Below are 19,713 nucleotides of genomic sequence, written 5' to 3' on the forward strand. Positions count from 1 at the left end.
AGAGACAGGGTTTCACCATGTTGGTCAGGCTGCTCTCGAACTCCCGACCTCAGGTGATCCGCCTGCCTCAGCCTCCCAAAGTGCTGGGATTACAGGCGTGAACCACTGCGCCCAGCTGTACATATCTTTTTAATTATCCTAGGTATGTATACCCAGGAATGAGATTGCTGGGTCATGTGATAACATTTTGAGGAACTGCCAGACCCTTTTCCAAAGTCACTGCACTATCTTACTTTCCCACCAATGGTGCATGAGAGCTCCATTTCTCCATATGTTTGTTAACACTTGTTATTGTCTTTCTCGTTTTAAAGAGCTATTAATATTATTAGTAGTAGTAATAGTATTTTGAGACGGAGTTTTGCTCTTGTTGCCCAGGCTAGAGTGCAGTGGAGCAATCTTGGCTCACTGCAACCTCCGCCTCCCAGGTTCAAGCGATTCTCCTGCCCCAGCCTACTGAGTAGCTGGAATTACAGGAGTGCGCCACCACGCCTGGCTCATTTTGTACTTTTAGTAGAGACAGAATTTCTCCATGTTGGTCAGGCTGGTCTCAAACTCCCGACATCAGGTGATTCACCACCCTCGGCCTCCCACAGTGCTGGAATTACAGGCGTAAGCCACTTTGCCCGGCCTTATTATTTTTTAAGCTGGAGTCTCACTCTGTCACTCAGGCTGGAGTGCAGTGGTGTGATCTGGGCTCACTGCAACCTCCATCTCCCGGGTTCAAGTGATTCTCCTGGCTCCTGAGTAGTTGCGACCACAGGGGCCACGACCCTGGCTAATTTTTGTATTTTTAGTAGAGACCGGGTTTCACCATTTTGTTCAGACTGGTCTCGAACTCCTGACCTCAAGTGATCCACCTGTCTCGGCCTCCCAAAGTGCTGGGATTACAGGCGTGAGGCACTGCGCCCGGCCCCTTAAAGAGCTGTTATTTAACCACCTGGGCCCAGCGGCTGGGAAGGATGATGGTGGCAGAGTGGCGAGGAGGGGGCACTGCGCAGTTCACCTGAACCCCAGGCGCTCACCTCGGCACCCACCAGCAAGTCCCTTCCTGGGCAGGCTCCCTTCCCGGGATCACGTTGAGGGTAACTGCGGGGATTAGCGTGGATGGGAAGGGAAAGGAGGGGCGAGTCCCCAGGTGGGGGATCCCCCGGACACGCAGTGCCTTCCTGCCTGGCCCCGCCCAGAGACGTGGCCAAACGGTGACCACGCCCCTTCCTGGGAGCCAGCCCCGCCCAGACCCCGCCCCAGTAACACGCCCCCACTTGGGGCGGTGGCGGAAACCCGGCGGGGGACGCGGGTGGGAGGAGGTCGGGGAGGTGCGTGGGCACCCGACCCTAGCATCCTGCACGTCCGACATCAGCCCTGCCCTCCTTCTCAGGGGCTTCCATTCATTTTGTGCCAAAAGGGAACTGACGCCCCTGCCCCAAAACTTGTAGCTTTGTGGGTGGAGGGTGTGGGGAAGGCAGTGCGCAGTGAACGGACCACCGGAGTGAAGACGGTCCCCGGGATGGAGGGCAGGAGGGAGCGAGAAGGACAGTTCTGCTCCTGGGAGCCTCTCGTTCCTGGGCAAGGGTCTGGGGACACTGGATGAAGTTTTAAGATCTTTTGGAATGATAGTCTGGGGCAGAGAATAAAATTCTGCAGGGAGGAGATTGAGGGTCTGTCTGGAGGACTGGTTAGGTGGGCTCTAGGTACCAAGGGCGATCTCAGGAGGCGCAGAATGTGAATCTGAGGGCTCCGAGATTACGGTGTGGGTGCACAGGATGGAATTCTGGGGGTGCAGATTAGGTAGGATCTAGGTGCGCAGGATGACATTTTTGGTGAGCGTCTGGGGGACCCCGGGTGAGTCTGGGGTCCTGGCATTAAGGTCGAGCGCTGGGGGACCCTGGACTGGCGCCGGGAGGAGGCTCCGGGCGGCACCGCGGGGGACCGGGTGGGGGCCTGTGGCTGGCCGGGGGCGGAGAAGCTGGGGGTCGGGGTCCCTCCCCCTGGCGCGGGCTCAGGAATCCGCCGAAGGGCGGGCGGAGGCGCCGGGGTGGGCCGCGCCGCGGCAGGCGGGCGGGCGGGGGGCGCTTCCTGGGGCCGCGCGTCCAGGGAGCTGTGCCGTCCGCCCGTCCGTCTGCCCGCAGGCATTGCCGGAGCCAACCGAGCCGCCAGAGCCTTGGGCCGCGGGGGCGTCGCGGGCCCAAGTGAGTGGCCATGGCCGTCTGTGGGGGAGGGTGCAGGCCAGAGTTTCGGCCGAGTCCGCGGCAGCGTAGCGTCCAGAGGCCAGTGTTCCTCGGCCTTCTCCGCAGGGGCACGGGGCGGGGGCGGGGTGGCTGGGGTGAGTGGGCCCGGGACCTGGGGCTGCGGGAGGAGTCGGCCCCCAGCCCTTGGAGGCCCCGGGGCCTAAGCACGGTCCTCAGCGGGCCACGGCGGGGGCTGGGCTTGGGATCCGGTACAGGGAGTGGGGGTGCCGCGGCAGAGGTCCCTGACCTGTGTCCACCACCTCGCAGCCCCAGGATGCTTCCCTGCGCCTCCTGCCTCCCGGGGTCTCTAATGCTCTGGGCGCTGCTGCTGCTACTCTCCGGGCCAGCGTCTCCTCAGGATTCCGAAGAGCCCGATAGCTACACGGTGGGGCAGTGGAGGCCGCTGGCCTGGGAGGGATGGGCAGGGAGGAAGGGACCGGGACCCCGGAATGGCTACTGTCGGGGAAGAGTCTCCCTCCCGTGTCTGGTGGAGGGCTGGGGGCCACTGTTGGAGTGGGTGGAGGGTGGCCAGGCTCAGGCCCTAGTCTTGGCTGGCCAGTTGGAGGAGATCTGAGGTTGACCACTGGCCACTTCTGGTTCCCTTCCAGGAATGCACAGATGGCTATGAGTGGGACCCAGACAGCCAGCACTGCCGGGGTGTGTGTGCCTGGGGGACCAAACACCCCCAGGAACGAGGAAAGGGATTGATAGCTGCTTTCCAAGGGACAGCCCCACCTCCAAGAACTGCAGCAGCCAGTCCTGTGCCCAGCTCTGCTGCACTGAGGCCAGCTCTGGTTCTCTGGTGGCCAGTTCAGCTAGGGGTGGCCTCGCCCTCTCCCAGAAACCCAGGAAACCTTGCCCCTATCCCTCAGAAGAGCTGGATCCTGTACGCCTTCTCTGAACTACTCTCCTGTCCCAGCTCTTTGTCTCATCACAACCTGGGAGGGCAGTGTCCCCAGGGGTGGGTAAGGAGGTCCCCCTCTTGGGCTGAGCTAGGGCCAGGGCTGTGGGGAGGGATAGAGACCCACTTGCAGGCCAAAAATAAGGGCAACAGTGGGAACTGCCGCCCCACTCCAGCCCTGGCCGACCCTGGGGAGGGGTCCTGGGCAGGCAGCCTCAGCTTGCTGAGTAGAGTGGGAAGGCTTTTCTGGGGCCATGCATCTCAACATCTCGGAGAAGGCCGAGCTGGGCTCCTGCCTCCACTCCCTCCAGGGCCAGCCCAGGAGACGGGCTGTGCCCAGCAGGTCCCTCTCTGCAGATGTCAATGAGTGTCTGACCATCCCTGAGGCCTGCAAGGGGGAAATGAAGTGCATCAACCACTACGGGGGCTACTTGTGTCTGCCCCGCTCCGCTGCCGTCATCAACGACCTACACGGCGAGGGACCCCCACCACCAGTGCCGCCCGCTCAACACCCCAACCCCTGCCCACCAGGCTATGAGCCCGACGATCAGGAGAGCTGTGTGGGTGAGTGGGGACTGCTCTGGCGCCTGGCTTCCAGTCCTCTCACCAAGCTTCTTAACAACTCAGACCTCATGTTCCTCCCCGGCTCAAAAGGGCCACTAGTGATGTCCACACCCTCATCCAGACACTCAGGTTGTTTGGGACCTGCCACAGGTGTCCCCAGCTCATGTGCCACTGTTCCAGCCAGCTCCGGGCCTCTCCCCTCAGTTGCTACGGAGACATTGCAGGAACTCTGCCTTCCAGTGTCTGTCCCCTGGAAGCCTTGGGCCTTGGAGGAAGGAGGGTGCAGGAATCAGTCTTGCTGGGAGTGTGTGGACAGGACCTTATCCCTATGCAACCCCTAACATGTGGTGTTGGAGGTTAGGGGTGCCTTTCCTGTTGGCTCCCGGGTACTGAACTGTTATGTGTGCTGTTGAGAGGACTGAATCCAAGTGTGGGATCTGTCTGTCATACTGGGTGGTGTGCAGGATCCCAGGCGGGGGCTCAGTGGTGTCTCTCACAGATGTGGATGAGTGTGCCCAGGCTCTGCACGACTGTCGCCCCAGCCAGGACTGCCATAACTTGCCTGGCTCCTATCAGTGCACCTGCCCTGATGGTTACCGAAAGATCGGGCCCGAGTGTGTGGGTGAGTCCAGGGAGCAGCTTCTCTAGTCCCAGCTCTGTGCCCTGGTCTGGCCCTTGCCCTAGCACCTGACCCCCATTCAACCCAGGCTTCCCCTCACCCCCGTCACCTCTACCTTCCTGTCATCAGACACAGAGGATTGTATGGGGGTGTGTTTGGGAGGTGTCCTGGCTGACCCTGCCCAATTCAGCTCCCCGGACACAGGCAGGATCATGGGTGGTGAAGCCTTGAGTCCCAGCTGGCTTGGGCCCACCTGCTCTCTGCCCTCTTTCTGCCTCTATCCCAGACATAGACGAGTGCCGCTACCGCTACTGCCAGCACCGCTGTGTGAACCTGCCTGGCTCCTTCCGCTGCCAGTGCGAGCCGGGCTTCCAGCTGGGGCCTAACAACCGCTCCTGTGTGGGTGAGGCTGGGCCAGGCCAGGCTCCTGGGTCCTGCGCAGGGAGGTGTGAGATGGGGGTGCTCCCTCCCTGACCAGCCCAGGTAGAGTGGGGGCTCTGGGCCGCTCCTCGGCTTTCACACCTTCTGTTTCTCCTGGCACCCCCAGATGTGAACGAGTGTGACATGGGGGCTCCATGTGAGCAGCGCTGCTTCAACTCCTATGGGACCTTCTTGTGTCGCTGCCACCAGGGCTATGAGCTGCATCGAGACGGCTTCTCCTGCAGCGGTGAGGGCTGTACCCCTGCTGTGTGCTCCTCTGTGGGTCCCTAGGCCCTACCTGTGCGTGCCTCCTGCCACACAGTCTCCATCTGAGGCCTCCAAGTCGAGTCACTGTGCACCCAGCTGCCTCCTGGGTACTCCACCCTGCTGGCTGTGGAGCACTCCCAGTCTGGTGGGGAAGGCACAGGGAGAGGCAGCGAGGTCCCTACTGAAGGCTACTGGAGAGAAAGGATGTGGGCGCCACTCTTCCCGCGTGTCAGGCTCACCTGCATTTGAATTTTGCAGTAGGACAAGTCACTCTTCTCTGAGCCTGTTTCTTCTTCTATAAAATGGAGTGTCTTGAGGGTTAGATGAGACAGTGTGATAAAGGGGCTCCAGCAAGTCTCAAGCTGCAGTGCTTGAAAGTGAATGAACTGCCACTTAACGAGACCCTCCCCTCTCGGTGTATTCCCTGACATACTTGGCCTCCTTCCTCTCAAGAATCCTAGGAGGTATGGTTTTTTCCTTCCTCTACAAAATGAGGACATTACTATCTCCCTCCACATTTGTTGGGAGGATTACATAAAAATAAGCACAAAATCCTGGGTAAATGGTGACTTTCATTATTCAGCTAAGAGAAGTTAATGACCTGGCCAAGTTCATAACACCCAGGATGAGATGAGGTCAGGGCTCCATCCCAGTCTTCTCTCACCCTGTGAACTGGCATGTACCTCCTATGTTATGCTTTGCTGCGGGATGAGGCCTCATTGCTACGTGGCAGCATGAGGGGAACAAGAGAAGGGATATGGTCTGCCTGTGCAGCTCACAGTTGGCTGGAGGTGATCACTGGGTGGTCGGGCTGATTGTGGGCTGCAGGACGTGGGCAGGTTACAGCACAGGCCTAGCCCACACGACTCATCTAGTCTAATCCACCCATTTTACTGATTGGGAAAGTGAGATTCCCACAAATCAGCTGGTAGGATTCACACCCAAGTCTCTAGATTCCCAGTGCTTTTATTTAGTGCTTTCTTCCAGTCCTGGGCAGAGAGAAGTCTGTGAGCTGGGGCAGCCTGGGCAGAGCTTTCTCTGAACCCTCCATCTTCCTGCTGAGCCTTGCAGGACTTGTCTCATCCCCCTGTCTTTCTGCATTCAGCCTAACATGGGGCTGGGTCCTCTTACGAAATGTCTGTGGGACTGAATGGCGAGGACTGCCCTTGACCTAGGGTCCCCATCCCCATGCTTCCTCAGATATTGATGAGTGTAGCTACTCCAGCTACCTCTGCCAGTACCGCTGCGTCAATGAGCCAGGCCGCTTCTCCTGCCACTGCCCACAGGGCTACCAGCTGCTGGCCACGCGCCTCTGCCAAGGTACAGGTTACCCAGGTGGGATGGGCAGGATGGTGTCAGGAGCTGGCAGCCTGACGCCCTGGATTCCAGCCCCTCTCCCCTGGCACAGACATTGATGAGTGTGAGTCGGGTGCACACCAGTGCTCTGAGGCCCAAACCTGTGTCAACTTCCATGGGGGCTACCGCTGCGTGGACACCAACCGCTGCATGGAGCCCTATGTCCAGGTCTCTGACAAGTGAGTCATTTCAATGCCTGGCTCCCACAGAAACTATGTCTCCCAGGGGGCTTTGGGGCTGACTGGCATCTATTTGGGCCAGTGAGCACCCTTGAGGGCTGATGGGAATTGTAGTCCTCCATGACAACCAGTCACAGGGGTGGGAGGATCCTTTTGGGATTCGTTCCCTTTGCAGGATAGGTGAAATTGGTGGTGGGGGGGGACAGGCAAGGACCTCATTTGTGTCCCCCACCTGGGGGTCTCTAGCCGCTGCCTCTGCCCAGCCTCCAACCCTCTCTGTCGAGAGCAACCTTCGTCCATCGTGCACCGCTACATGACCATCACCTCAGAGCGGAGCGTGCCCGCCGACGTGTTCCAGATCCAGGCGACCTCTGTCTACCCTGGTGCCTACAATGCCTTTCAGATCCGTGCCGGAAATTCGCAGGGGGACTTCTACATTAGGGTAAGGCTTCTGCACCCTCAACTGACAAGCACTCCAGGAAGCCTTAAGGGGTACTAGGCCAGGCTATGCCCCGCCTCTCCTCTCAAAGCCCCGCCCCTGGGAGTTTGGGTTTCTGAAGGAAGATGGGGTATTCTAAATTCTCGTGGTACGGAGAGATGGTTAAATGCAATTCTAACGAAGCACTCGGACCCCGGGGTTTGAATCCCAGTACTGGTTTCCCATATCTGATCTCAATTTCTTCACCCACAAACCAAGGGAATGGTGTGTGCAGGGGCCTGGGGTCGGAAAGTCCACTCCTTGCTGTTGGAGCTGTTAAGGTGGGAGGGGCCAGGAGTGGGTCACAGTGAGTGGCAGCGGCTTGCTTGGGTCTCGGCAGGAGTTTGTCTGGTACCAGCGCTTCTCTTTCTTTTTGAAATCAAATGCTCTGGGCCATTAATGCTCTGGGCAGTGGCTCAAGCCTGTTATCCCAGCACTTTGGGAGGCCAAGGTGGGTGGATCACCTGAGGTCAGAAGTTTCAGACCAGCCTGGCCAACAAGGTGAAACCCCACCTCTACTAAAAATACAAAAATTAGCCAGGCATGGTGGCATGTGCCTGTAATCCCAGCTACTACAGAGGCTGAGGCAGGAGAATCGCTGGAACCCGGGAGGCGGAGGTTGCAGTGAGCTGAGATCGCACCATTGCACTCCAGCCTGAGGGACAAGAGGGAGACTTCATCTCAAAAAGAAAAAGAAGAAAAAAAAAACAAATTGAATGCTCTGAAGGAGTCTGCTCACTTTGGGTCACCAAAGTTCCCACCACTCCCAAGAGCAACATGTGGCCTTGAATCATCAGTTAGCCTGGGTTAGACAAAACTAGCTGGAAAGGGTGGGAAGAGCCCCAGCGGGAGATTTCTGAGTCGTGGAGCGGAGACGTCAAGGGTGTCAAGGAGCCAGATGAGAGCCCAGACGAAAGCCTGGGGTCACAGCCTGGCCAGGGCTGTCTCTCTACCTCACGGCCATGGGGCAGGGAGGTGACACTGGGGCAGAGGCCTAGCACACAGGCTGACACAATAAATATGTCCCCCCACCCACTGCCCTGCAGCAAATCAACAACGTCAGCGCCATGCTGGTCCTCGCCCGGCCGGTGACAGGCCCCCGGGAGTATGTGTTGGACCTGGAGATGGTCACCATGAACTCCCTCATGAGCTACCGGGCCAGCTCTGTACTGAGACTCACCGTCTTCGTGGGGGCCTACACCTTCTGAGGAGCAGGAGGGAGCCACCCTCCCGCAGCTCCCCTAGCTGAGGAGCCTGTTGTGAGGGGCAGAATGAGAAAGGCAATAAAGGGAGAAAGAAGGAGTCCTGGTGGCTGAGGTGGGAGGGTCACACTGCAGCAAGCCTCAGGCTGGGGCAGGCTGGGACCTGTGGGGGGCAGGCCAAGTCCACCTAAGTGGGGGTCTCTGTGTGCTCAGGCCCAGGGGGCCCCATTGACAGGAGCTGGGAGCTCCATACCACAGGCTTCAGTCACCCCGAAAGCAGAGGAGGTAATGAGGAGGGCGGACTCCAGGCCCTGTCCCAGAGATCTGGACTTGGCCGCTTTGCAGGGGTCCTGAGAAACTCCACTCTGGATAGTGTAAGGAGGCCCTGGGTTCCAGTCCTAACTCTGTCTCAAGCTGTACATTTTGATAAGTCCTAGTGGTTCCCTGGGCCTGTTTTTCTATAAAATGAGGCAACTGGACTGTTAGTGGTTTTTGAGCTTTTCTTTTAGGAAGTTTTATTTTTATTATTTTTAATTTCGCCAGTAAGTTTTATTTATTTTTCCTTCTGCACTTCTAAGGAAGTTTTATTTGATAAGGACCAACTGATGATATAAAGTCGATCCAAAGCTGCAATGCCCCACTGACTCCATCTCCCGGACCAGGGAATCCCAGTCCTAAGCAGCTTGGTTTAAAAATCACTGGACCAGATGTTATCTCTGGTTCCTGCATATTTCACAAGGCCCCCAGTGCCAGGCATCTCCTATATAATACATATGGCTACAAACACTTAGATTCTAATTGTACCCCAAACGATGCTGGCTGAAAGGCTGATTATCCTGGGGGTGAGGGGACAGATGGGAGCTGGGGGCTGCTTCGTGGCATAAGCTCAGGTCAGGGGGCTGTAGCTGCAGTAGAGCTGGGACAAAGTCCTGCTCAGAGCAGGCCCCAGATTCCTGCAGGAAGAGAGGCAGTGAGGGTCACGCCCTGGGCCTAGGGCAGCCCCGGCCCCCACCACTCCCTCCAGGTTGTGCCTCGTCCTCACCTCTGCAGACGCCCACACTTGATGGTGCTCAGTAGTGTCTCCTGTTCCTTGGGGGTTGCACAGGCATCATAGGCGGCCAGGAGGCTGAGGGGCAGGGGTTTGAGTTTCTGAGGCTGACAGTGGTCCACACCAGGCCAGTACCATGAGGGGCCAGCATGGGATAGAGGATTTGGGCCACTGCCCCACTTCCTGAGCCCGGCACACAAGGCCCCACACCAGCCTGCCTATCCTCCCTCCCTGTGGGAACTCTGAGGCAAAACCAGCAAGGGCTCCAAACTGTCACCCCCACTCCCCTTTAACGGCTCAGCCCCCTTCTCTAGGAAGCCTCTGCTCCACCAGTGGGATGTCTCCCTCCCTCCTGTGGCCTCCACTGCCTGGGACTCTGTGTGGGTCTGCTGGCTTCCTCCCCATTTGACCTCCACGAGCACCCTGGACTTCAGCCAGATCTGTCCATCTCTGGGTCTGCACAGCCCACACAAGGCATGGATTAAGGTGAATTCCATGCATGGAGGGCAGGGGCTGAGGACAGCTAAGGGCCCTCGGGGGCCTACCTGGCAGGGGTGCTGTATCGATCTACCAGGGCTGCTGCCTTCTCCCCACTCACTCCGCGCACCTGCATCAGCTGCCGCGCAAACACTTCTCGCACCGACTGGGCCTGGGTTTGGGGAAGGGCTGGATCAGCGGTGATCTGGGCCGGGCCCTGTCAGGGAAGCAGGGAAGAGGCAGTACCTTGTTCTTGATGGCTCCTGCGTTGAAGTCACTGAAGGTGAGCAGTGAGCAGAGAGGGTTTGGAGAGGGCATGGCCCCTGATTCAGGGTTCCCAGGGGTTCCCCAGGGGCGGCTGCGTAGGGTGTGGCCCTGAGGGAAGAAGGAACTGAGGCCAGGCTGGAGCTTGAAGGGACAACTCCAGCCAGCTCCTGCCCAGTCCTCGGCCGCAGGGGGTCAGCCTGAGAAATGGGGATCTCACCCACCTTGCTTCTCTTGGGGACGCACAGGCAAGGCGAATTCCTTGCAGGCCCTGCTCACCTGGTAGAGTCTCCGCAAGCCCTGTGTCAAGAGGGCCAGGTAGGCGGCTGACTCCTTAATGTCTGCTGTGCGCTTCACAAAAAAGCCATCAATGACCTGGGAAAGAAGACCCAAGAGAGGGAAGGTGGCTCCTGACCTAGACCACAAACCACAGACCACAGGGGCCCCTGCCTGCCTGGCTCTGCCCTCCCAGCTCACCTGAGTGTTGGTGACAGCCTGCAGCAGTGTGCTCTCTGGAAGGCTGAGGTTGTGGACTGAGCCATGCTCTTCCACCAGGTATACCCGGCGCTCCAGGCCGCAGCGCTTCAGCCGGAACTAGGGAAGTGGACAGAATAGGCAGGGAGGGTCCGGCTGGATGCCCATGTGCCTGGGCAGCCATCATGTCACACTCAAAATGGTGCTGTGACCCTGGTCCCAGCAGTTAGCCTCCGCATCCTCCCTAGCCTGTCCCCCTGCCTCAGAGGGGCCTCTGTGGCTTTGCTCATACTGACACTCTTGCCTAGAAAGCCCTTCCTCCATCTCTGAACACTGCCCATCCTTCAAACCTGCCCTGGGCCTGTATGTGGCCTCTGTGACTATGGGGTCCGCCCAGCAGCAAGTACCAGGGTACAGCGTCTGTTATTTCCAGTCCTGGAGATTTGAGCCTTGTTTATCCAAGACTAAGGAATTGGGTACCCAAGGGATCTTTAATCTGCTCCTGAGCTCAGCCCAAGAATGCAGGTACCCTGCCTTCCTACTGTGCGCCTGGATGGGCCTGTGAGGGTCTAATCCTGGAGCAGCCACAGGGTGGGTGTGGCTGGAGTCCAAAGGGCTCTGCCTCAAGGAGGCTGCCAGAAGTGCTCTGGCCTGAAAAGGGGGCTCCGGAGCAGGCAGGGAGCCTGGCAAAGCCAGCGAAGTTACCTTCTGCTCCCGGAAGCGGCCATCAATGATGCTGCTGCACAGGTCATCCAGCCGCTTGCGCTCCACGATGTGGTCCAGCACCAACTCCCCAGGGCTTGCTGCTGAGGAGCCAGGAAGGGTCCCATTAGCTTGCCATGCCCCACCCACCAGGCCCTGCCCCTGGCGCCGGCCTGTCCATGGCCCTTCACCTGGATCTCTAGGATTGGTCTCCTGTGCCACCCACACAAAATCCCCAACATGCAGCTTGCGCACTGTGTGGGTCACGTGCAGCCGCTGTAGCTCTCGGAGCAGCTCCGGCCTGTACCCCGCCCTGGAGTGGCAAGGAAGGATGCCTAGATCAGGGCAGGGCAGGGCAGTGCCTACCCCCCAGCTTCCTCTGATAGTCTCTGTTTCTTCCCACCTCACTCACCCCCGGGTCTCGCCGATGTCCACACACAATAGTACCCTGTACTCTCCAGGCCTCAGCTCCAGTGGTGGCTGCTGGACCCCTGCTTCACTGGCACTAAGTGGGGGTGGTGTGTGAGGACAGAATCCCCCATGCCAGGGCAGTTGCCCTGTACCCACACCACCCAACACCCACCCACAGTAGGGGGGCAGCCACAGCTCAGCTGCAGGGTTTTGGCCTCATTTCCCATCCCCTTCTCCCCATTTTCCCCTCTTCTCCCCTCCTCCTCACAGCTCTGCCGAAGCTGATCCTGGCGCTGCTGTCTCCTCCCCAGGGGACTCCTCGGGCCTGATGCCCACATTCAACAAGCTCAGGCCTTCCGATTCAGCCAACTTCTGGGCCAGCTCCAGGCCCTCTGGGGTCAATGAGTACCTGGGAAGCAGAGGGGACAAACATAGCTCTCCCTTTTTCACTCATTCCTGGCAGGCTCTCCTGCCTGCCCCCAGCTGGGCTAGCCTCACTGCCCCCTTGGCGCCCTGCACAAATGACCCCAGTGGCTCCTGCTCCTCCCGGTCTTCTTGGCTCTTAGAGCAGTTCCTTGGACCTGCTCAGTGCCATTCTCAGGTCTGCAATAAGTCAGTCTCAGACAATTTCCTTTCTCCCGTCTTCACTAATGCTGTTTCCCCCTCCTCAGAATACTTATCCTGCATCTCTACCAGCCAAATCCTGAAACGTGTCAAATGTTATCTCCTCTGAAAAGGCTTTCTACTCCTTCAAAACCCATGGTGCCCTCCCACTCCCACTGTTGCAGGGTTGGACTGTTCTCTCCAGGTACCCTCCAGGCACTCCAACAGCGGGAGCTCCTGAGGGAAGGCCCATGTCCCCCAACCTCAACAGCATCAGCTCTGGGAGTTGTTGAGTGATTCTAAGCCCCATTAAGAAGGTCATGCATGCTCTCCCATCCCTGCCTCCTGTATCTCCTGCAGTTGGCCCCACCTGGCTGGCTGGTGTGTCCTGAGGACCAGGTTCCTGTGAAGGAGGGAGCGGAGGGCTGGCCAGGGTCGAGCACTCCCAGGGGCTACCTGTGGATCGGAAAAGAGACCCTCAGAGAGCACCTGTTGCCACCATGAGTCCATGTTCCCTGTGTCCCCAGCCATGGGACACACATGTGTCCATTGCCAGAAAGGGCAGTCTTGGGTGGGCTCCAGAGCCGCTTGGGCCTGTCCTCCCTGACCCCTGTGCTCACCCTGGAGGTCTTCTGAGCACACCTCTGCAGCAGCTCCTCCTTGGTTAAGAACTGGTGGCCGTTAGGATTCTGAAACCATGGTAGAAGAGACAGGGTAGGCTCAGTGTCAGGGCCCCTCCTCATCCTGCTCAGGTGGCTGGGATAATCTTTGCCTGTCTTGTCCTGGCCAGGCATCTCTAGGAACCTCCCACCCCACTGCCTTGGTTCCACCTCCCGGTGTAGCTTGGTGCTCACCAGGTGCTCCTGGTAGAGCAGCAGCAGTATCACTCGGGCTCCTGAGTGCCGAGCTGGCCAGTAGCTGCCAGAGCCTCCCACTTTGGGCTGGGCAGGAATCTGAAAGGAACAGAGGAGCTCTGAACATGAAAGCCAGCCAGTCATCTTCCGGTAAGTCCCTGGCAGGGCTGAGGTTTCACAGGCTTCGTGGCACTGGGTAAGTCACTCAGTTGAGTCTCAGTTTCCTTCTCTGTAAAATGGGCCAGGTGATGCGATGACCCCCTGCAAATCTGGGATGAGACAGCAGGCAGTTTGGGGCAGCCGGTGGGGTGTCTGCCCAGCCTGGCCTCAGGTCTCTCAGGTCTATGACACGGGGCAGGACAGGAGTGGTTAGACAGGAAAACTGAATGATGATGACCCTGTAACTAACTGAGCCTCCCTCCCTAAGTAGCTTGATCATGGAATTCTCTCATTGACTGTTACCAATATTCCCATTCGCAGGTTAAAATACTAAGTCTAAAAGAGGATAAGTCATTTGCCCAAGGCCAGGCATCGCTAGTGAGATTCGGACTCAGGCTTGCCAAATCCCCCAAGCCAGGAAATCATATTCCCACACTCCCACTTTGCCAGCCACTCCCCTTGCCCCTTCCTCACTGGCATGGAAGAGTCCTGGACTTCTGCAGGTCGCCCCTGCGGTGCTGGACTGTTCTGTCCAGATGGTGAGCCTGGTGCATGGTCATCTGCGGGAGGAGAAGAGAGTCAACTCCGCACTCCATGGAATCCGGCAGCTGCGAGGGTCTGGGATGTAACCTGCTCAGATGGTACATTAGACCGGTGAGGGTGGCTCAGGGGAGCGCCAGCCACTAGCCCGAGGCCGAAGAGCAACTTGGACAGGAGTGGGGAGCTTGAAGCCAAGGGATCCCAGGTGAGTACGGAGGCTGCACCTGGGGGAGGCAGGCGCTCACCGCCCGATGTTCGGTGCCGCTGCAGCCGCTCGTCCAGCATCCGGCAGAGCCCGTCTCCGAAGTGCTGCAGAATTTTAGCTTCCTTCCCGCTGCGCAGCGGCAGTGGGTACCGCCGGAGGGAGCGCAGCGCCTGGCGGGGCAGGGGCAGGGTACCTGGTCAGGGCAGGCCTTGACCTGGCCAGCAGCTGTTCCCATCGGGCCGCGCAAGGACCCACCTTCTGAAACACGAAGCGCGTGCGGCGCCCGCTGCAGGTCGCCTCGTCCCGCCACTCGGTCAGCCAGCGAACGAAGAGCGGGTTGGGACAGGCAGGCAGCGGGCGCTTCCGACCCAGGCGGACTGGCGCCGCCATGAGCCCGAGGGCGGGTCCAACGGCGGGACTGGGACGCCGCCAGTTCTGGAGTCGGGATTCGAACACCTGGTCTGGGGCGGGGCGTCAGAAGAGGGAAGCTGAGGGCAGAACCGATGAGATCACGGGCCCCCTTACGCAAGGGGCACTAACGAGAGAACCTGCCCTCCCGCCCCTGCGCTGCTCCAAGTGGTTGGTGCGCGGCGCTGTCTCTAACAATATTTCGCCTCGGCCCCGCTCCAGCCAGGACCAGCCTTTGGGACGCGCCCCACCCCAGCCCCCGGAACCTGGACCTGCTCCTTCCAATCACCTCAGATTCGAGAGCGGGGTCATCTTTGTGTAGGTTAGAGGAAGACGGACAGCGCCCCCTATGACGGGGGAGGACTGGCTGGGCGATGCTTAACGGCCTAACCTGGACTTGGCCGCTCTAAGGTCTCTAAGATTTGTCAGTTTCAGCCTCAAGCTTGAAGAGGAGGCTGGAGATGGAGACTGGGCTTGAGGAAGAGTCCAGAAGAGGCGGGGGCTGGGAAACAAACGGGTGCAAACACCCCGGTGGGAGGGACACCCAGAAAGGGGCGCCGGGAATGAGGCCACAAAGGTAAGGCAGGAGGAGCTGCAGCACCCCTGGAGGAAATGGTGGCCCTTATCCCCGGGATACAGGGCAAAGAGTGTGTGGTGGGGAGAAAGTCGGGGACGTGCCGAGAAGGCCCAAAATAGGACCTGGGGGGTCGGGGGTCAGAGGCCTAGTGGAAGGAGAACTGTAAATTAAGAGGTGCTTGGGCACCTTGGCAGTTGGGGAGACCTGAGGTGGGCACGTGGTTGGATTCGGGGGCGGGCGGGGGAGGCCGCGGGTTAAGACGCCGAGACACAGGTAGATGGGACAACACTTCGACGTTTTTGTGGCCAATCGGATGTGGGAGACCCTCAGGAAGGTCGCAAATGGAAACCCTACAAAGGGTTTCAACCTGACAATGCTGAAGGACACGTATAGCTGAGTTGGACACAGGCGACTCGCCAGGGTTTGAAGCAACACCCGGCCTCTAGCTGTTATGCCGGAAGTCGCGAGACGCAGATCTCGAGCCTGCGGGGAAGACAGAGGTGGGCGCCAGAGTTCCAGGCCCGCCCCTCCGGACTCCGCCAGCCGGCTCCGGCTCCTGCCTCCCTCCCGCCGCGGCCTTATAAGGAGCCTGAAGCCGGCTGTCGGGCTGGCCCCGCCCCCTCGAGTGTCTTGTCCTAATAAGGACATCTAGGGCATCTCGCGGCTAGGGGCGGGCAGGAGCGCGTCTCCAGGGTAACTGCGAAGCCCCGTCCCCCTCCTCGTTGCTCTTGGAAACTCCAAGACTCGACAAAGGTGGCGCTAGCCTCGTCTTCAGGCAGGGGCGCTCGCAGGAGACGGGGGTCAAGCTGCAGTCTTCACCTGGAGCGCTGGGAGCCCGGGGTGGCGGGCGGTGCTGTGGAACGTCCCCGACTACAACCCCCGGCATGCTCTGCAAGAAGGTACCCCACTTCCAAGCATCGCTCTCCATTTACAACCTTAATTCCGTTTATGGGATTAAGGCCCCCAGGTCCATTTCTGGGTTTGACTCTGACTTGTTTGCGACCCAGTCTTCTCTTCCTGAGCGTTGAGGCTGTGGTCACTATTCTAGGAAAACTAAATCATCCCGGAGTCCCCCGCTAGTTTATTTTTTTAAGGAATATACTACCACAGACCTTGTCTCAGTTTTTACAGGTGTTAGAAGAGCCATATGCCTGGCTATAAACTCGAGAGCTGGGTTCAAGTCTGGTTTAATATCTGTTCCTTTTCACTGGCACGTAAAAGGCATGTAAAGAGGACTTGAATTGAATGCACAATTCCTCGTCTTTACCCTTTATCGCCTCATGACTTTGCCAAACATCTTTAAACAAGAACAAAGCTCTCAGAGATTTCCTTGTAGCCTTTCCCCTGTGCCTTTTTCTCCTATTTTTATTTTACTGACGTTGCACATGGCCTTTTTTCAGAAGACGAGAGTAGCTTCGCATATGCAGGGTACTAGTGTTTGTCGGCCTGACAACGTCTTCATACTTGTGATTTTCCTTGCTTTAGGACGGGATTCCAGACTAATCAATAGTTGCTTCAATTCAGAAAAGCAAAACCCTAACCGTACTCAAAAATTTCAGACCAAGGAATCCAGATAATACCAGATGGGTCTTAAGAAAGCCGTGTTGCTGCGGGATAAAAAGCCGCTTAATCCGGGATCGTTTTCGGGTCATTTTATTGAGCGCCGCCTCGCAGGGCTCAGAGCAGTTCCTGTTAAATTGGACCAATGGGGTCGCGCTGCGCGCTGCGGCCCTGCCCGCAGCCCGGGCCTACATTTCCCCGCAGGCACTGCGGTGCGGGGCCGGCCGGCGGGAAGACTCCGTTACCCAGCGAGCGCGGCGGCGGCGCACGGCCCTAGGACTCCATTTCCCGTCGGCCCGCGGAGGGAGCGCCGGAAGCCCGCCCCGCCCCTCATTGTGCGGCTCCTACTAAACGGAAGGGGCCGGGAGAGGCCGCGTTCAGTCGGGTCCCGGCAGCGGCTGCAGCGCTCTCTTCTTCTGCGGCTTTCGGTGTCCTCTCCTTTTCGCTTCCGGAAACATGGTGAGCGGCAGGCCACGGCGCCCGAGGGAGGCGGCTGCGGGTCGGTCGCCTGCGCACGGGAGGCGACGGGGGAGCGATGTCCGCACCCCCTCCCCCAGCGCCCCGGGCGGGATGAGGGTCTCGCACGGAGGGGCGGGCGGTACCGCAATGCGCGTGCGCGCCCGGGGGCGCCGGGGAGGGCCGGCCTGGACGTCGCTTGCGCGCTCCCTGGGCTCCTCTCCCCTCCCCCACCCGCTGGTGCGCCCGCGCGGACGGACAGCGGCCGCGGGGGGAGGGGTCTGGGTCGCGCGCCGGCGCGCCCCTCGCGGAACGGCCGGCGTCGTGCGTTGTTTCTTAGGGGCGCGCTCTCGACTGGAGCACGCGGTGTCCAAACCCGGCCCGGGGGCGGCGAAGGAAAAGCGCGCGAGAGGTCTCGGCGCGCGCGCCCCACCCAAGGCTGTTCCTGTCTCCGCGTCACCCTCCCTCGGCAGCCGGGTCCGTGTCGGGAGCAGGTGGCAGAGATGCCTGCGTTGGGGAGGGGCGGGCGCTGTCGCGGCGAGGGGGGATGCTGGGACAACAGAGTCCTGGTTGGGGCATGGGTGCCTGCGATTAGGGCTTTGCACCGCAAGGCTTGGACGGGGCATCGCAGAGACCGTGGCCGGCTCTGGAGCGCACCCCATCGAGCTGCGTTCTCACCCGTGCATCGTGCGAGGGCTGGAACCGCGCTGTCCGCCGGCGGGTGCGCGCACTCTCAGGCCCGGCCGCCGGTGTCGAAGCTCTGGGCGAGCGGGGCCTTCCCGGATGGGCCTGAGGGTGGAGCCGAGTTTAGGGAAGTGACCCAGGCGGGCACCGCCCGGAAACCATCCCGCCCCCTGCATACGGCCAGAGGGCTGAGAAAACCAAAGGTTGAGTAGCTTGCCCAGGCTCCTGCCCGCCGCAGATGGGTCTGATTTGCCCGTTGGTTAAGGCGATTCCACAGGGTTAGGGACCTGTAGAGGCTACTGCCTTTAGGGTACGCGTTTCTCTACTGGGGAGGGGGCCGAGCGTAGCCGATCTCCTTTCCCCGCCCATTCCGGAAGCGGCTGGGTCACGTGGCCAGTTTCCTCTGCAGTTCCGGGGAGATTTACCGTGGTCAGTCCTTCCGTCTCCTGTCTCAGGCACCCCGAAGCACGGTGCAGAGTAGGAGTTTAAAGAGCTCTCGAGGCCTCTGGGCACTTGAGTTTGGCATGTCAGTTTCTACTAGCGACTTCTGGGGCCCATTCCCAGAAGAAAGAAGTTGTCGGGCAGGGTCCTTAGTGGGGGTTGTGATTCTTGTTTTGGTTGGGAAAGACCATAGCAGGGAACAGGCGTCGTTTGTGTAGTAACTGCATTAAGCAGTTCTGGTGGATTTGTTGCAACTGTTCAGTGTCCTTGGGTTTCATCTAGCATTGTGGGGTCTCGGCTCTTGCTGAAGAGGAGTCTTGCTTCGGGTATTTGGGTCCTCCTATCTGTGAAGTTCGAGGTCACCACTTTTATCTAAAGGCTGAGAGCAAATACTGTGAGTAGTCAGTAGATCTTTTAATTCTGGGTCCACTTCTCGGTCAAGGCTCTGCTTTTCACGAGTTTTCTATTTCCTGTAAAATAAGGGAAGGGGTTGTTGAACTAGGTGATCAGAAGCCATGGCTGCCGTTCTGGGGTTGTGTCCCATCTGGTTCTTTGACAGTGGCCTGGGTAGGGAACACCAGTGACTTGCCCTGGGAAGGGCACTAGTGCCGGGTGCGGACTGAGAACTGAGAAAACAAGGGGCAATTCCCTAGAATCCTTTTTTTGAGGACGGATATGTGGCATGTCTCCTAGGCCTCTGGTGTGGCTGTCTCTGATGGAGTCATCAAGGTGTTCAATGACATGAAGGTGCGTAAGTCTTCAACGCCAGAGGAGGTGAAGAAGCGCAAGAAGGCTGTGCTCTTCTGCCTGAGTGAGGACAAGAAGAACATCATCCTGGAGGAGGGCAAGGAGATCCTGGTGGGCGATGTGGGCCAAACTGTTGATGACCCCTATGCCACCTTTGTCAAGATGCTGCCAGATAAGGACTGCCGCTATGCCCTTTATGATGCAACCTACGAGACCAAGGAGAGCAAGATGGTGTTTTATCTTCTGGGCTCCTGAGTCTGCGCCCCTTAAGAGCAAAATGATCTATGCCAGCTCCAAGGACGCCATCAAGAAGAAGCTGACAGGTAAGGGCCAGCATTGGTACTGAGTGCCCTTCTGCTCTGGCCTTGGCTGCAGGGTAGGGTGAATGGCACTCAGAGGGGGTCCGCCCCCTTGTCTTCGCCACCTGCTTGTTCCTTCCATCTGCTTTGATTGGCTCATTCCCAACCACAGAAACTGCCCCCACCCCAGTGCTTCCTGCTCACAGATGCTCCCCCTTCTTCCCTACAGGGATCAAGCATGAATTGCAAGCAAACTGCTACGAGGAGGTCAAGGACCGCTGCACCCTGGCAGAGAAGCTGGGGGGCAGTGCCGTCATCTCCCTGGAGGGCAAGCCTTTGTGAGCCCCTTCTGGCCCCCTGCCTGGAGCATCTGGCAGCCCCACACCTGCCCTTGGGGGTTGCAGTCTGCCCCCTTCCTGCCAGACCGGAGGGGCTGGGGGGATCCCAGCAGGCGGAGGGCAATCCCTTCACCCCAGTTGCCAAACAGACCCCCCACCCCCTGGATTTTCCTCCTCCCTCCATCCCTGACGGTTCTGGCCTTCCCAAACTGCTTTTGATCTTCTGATTCCTCTTGGGTTGAAGCAGACCAA

General features: G+C 59.0%; 3 protein-coding genes across 10 annotated transcripts; 2 read left to right on the forward strand and 1 right to left on the reverse strand.

Moving 5' to 3' along the window:
* Nucleotides 1-1,282: 1,282 nt before the first annotated feature.
* EFEMP2 (EGF containing fibulin extracellular matrix protein 2) lies at nt 1,283-8,699 on the forward strand. 3 transcript variants are annotated; one of them, XM_037741588.1, is made up of 12 exons: nt 1,283-1,842; nt 2,130-2,189; nt 2,496-2,613; nt 2,837-2,885; nt 3,487-3,693; nt 4,193-4,315; nt 4,599-4,715; nt 4,860-4,979; nt 6,200-6,319; nt 6,408-6,534; nt 6,781-6,976; nt 8,059-8,699. In XM_037741588.1, the coding sequence occupies exons 3-12, from the start codon at nt 2,503-2,505 to the stop codon at nt 8,218-8,220; spliced, it is 1,332 nt and encodes a 443-aa protein (XP_037597516.1). In that variant the 5' UTR covers nt 1,283-1,842; nt 2,130-2,189; nt 2,496-2,502; the 3' UTR covers nt 8,221-8,699. The 3 variants fall into 3 exon arrangements, with proteins under 3 accessions (XP_037597516.1, XP_017392911.1, XP_037597517.1); XM_017537422.2 differs by lacking the exon at nt 1,283-1,842 and having other exon boundaries at nt 1,971-2,189; XM_037741589.1 differs by lacking the exons at nt 1,283-1,842; nt 2,130-2,189 and adding an exon at nt 2,259-2,323.
* Nucleotide 8,700: 1 nt separating this feature from the next.
* On the reverse strand, nt 8,701-14,672 carry MUS81 (MUS81 structure-specific endonuclease subunit). 6 transcript variants are annotated; one of them, XM_017537417.2, is made up of 16 exons: nt 14,207-14,672; nt 13,992-14,121; nt 13,681-13,766; nt 13,048-13,146; nt 12,814-12,882; nt 12,564-12,649; nt 11,859-11,999; nt 11,592-11,684; nt 11,371-11,492; nt 11,183-11,280; nt 10,481-10,597; nt 10,283-10,378; nt 9,986-10,114; nt 9,808-9,911; nt 9,257-9,340; nt 8,701-9,167 (listed from the first exon to the last, which is right to left on the reverse strand). In XM_017537417.2, the coding sequence occupies exons 1-16, from the start codon at nt 14,339-14,341 to the stop codon at nt 9,101-9,103; spliced, it is 1,656 nt and encodes a 551-aa protein (XP_017392906.1). In that variant the 5' UTR covers nt 14,342-14,672; the 3' UTR covers nt 8,701-9,100. The 6 variants fall into 6 exon arrangements, with proteins under 6 accessions (XP_017392906.1, XP_017392905.1, XP_017392904.1 ...); XM_017537416.2 differs by having other exon boundaries at nt 11,183-11,283; XM_017537415.2 differs by having other exon boundaries at nt 13,971-14,121.
* A 1,440-nt stretch (nt 14,673-16,112) lies between these two features.
* Nucleotides 16,113-19,602, forward strand: CFL1 (cofilin 1). Its single transcript, XM_037741592.1, is given in 4 exon segments — nt 16,113-16,955; nt 18,771-19,054; nt 19,056-19,147; nt 19,353-19,602. Coding segments are annotated over 4 exon segments (492 nt in total). The 5' UTR covers nt 16,113-16,952; the 3' UTR covers nt 19,466-19,602.
* The last annotated feature ends 111 nt before the right edge of the window (nt 19,603-19,713 follow it).

The sequence above is a fragment of the Cebus imitator genome, unplaced genomic scaffold (assembly GCF_001604975.1).
Source record: "Cebus imitator isolate Cc_AM_T3 unplaced genomic scaffold, Cebus_imitator-1.0 Scaffold102, whole genome shotgun sequence".
Classification (NCBI taxonomy): domain Eukaryota; kingdom Metazoa; phylum Chordata; class Mammalia; order Primates; family Cebidae; genus Cebus; species Cebus imitator.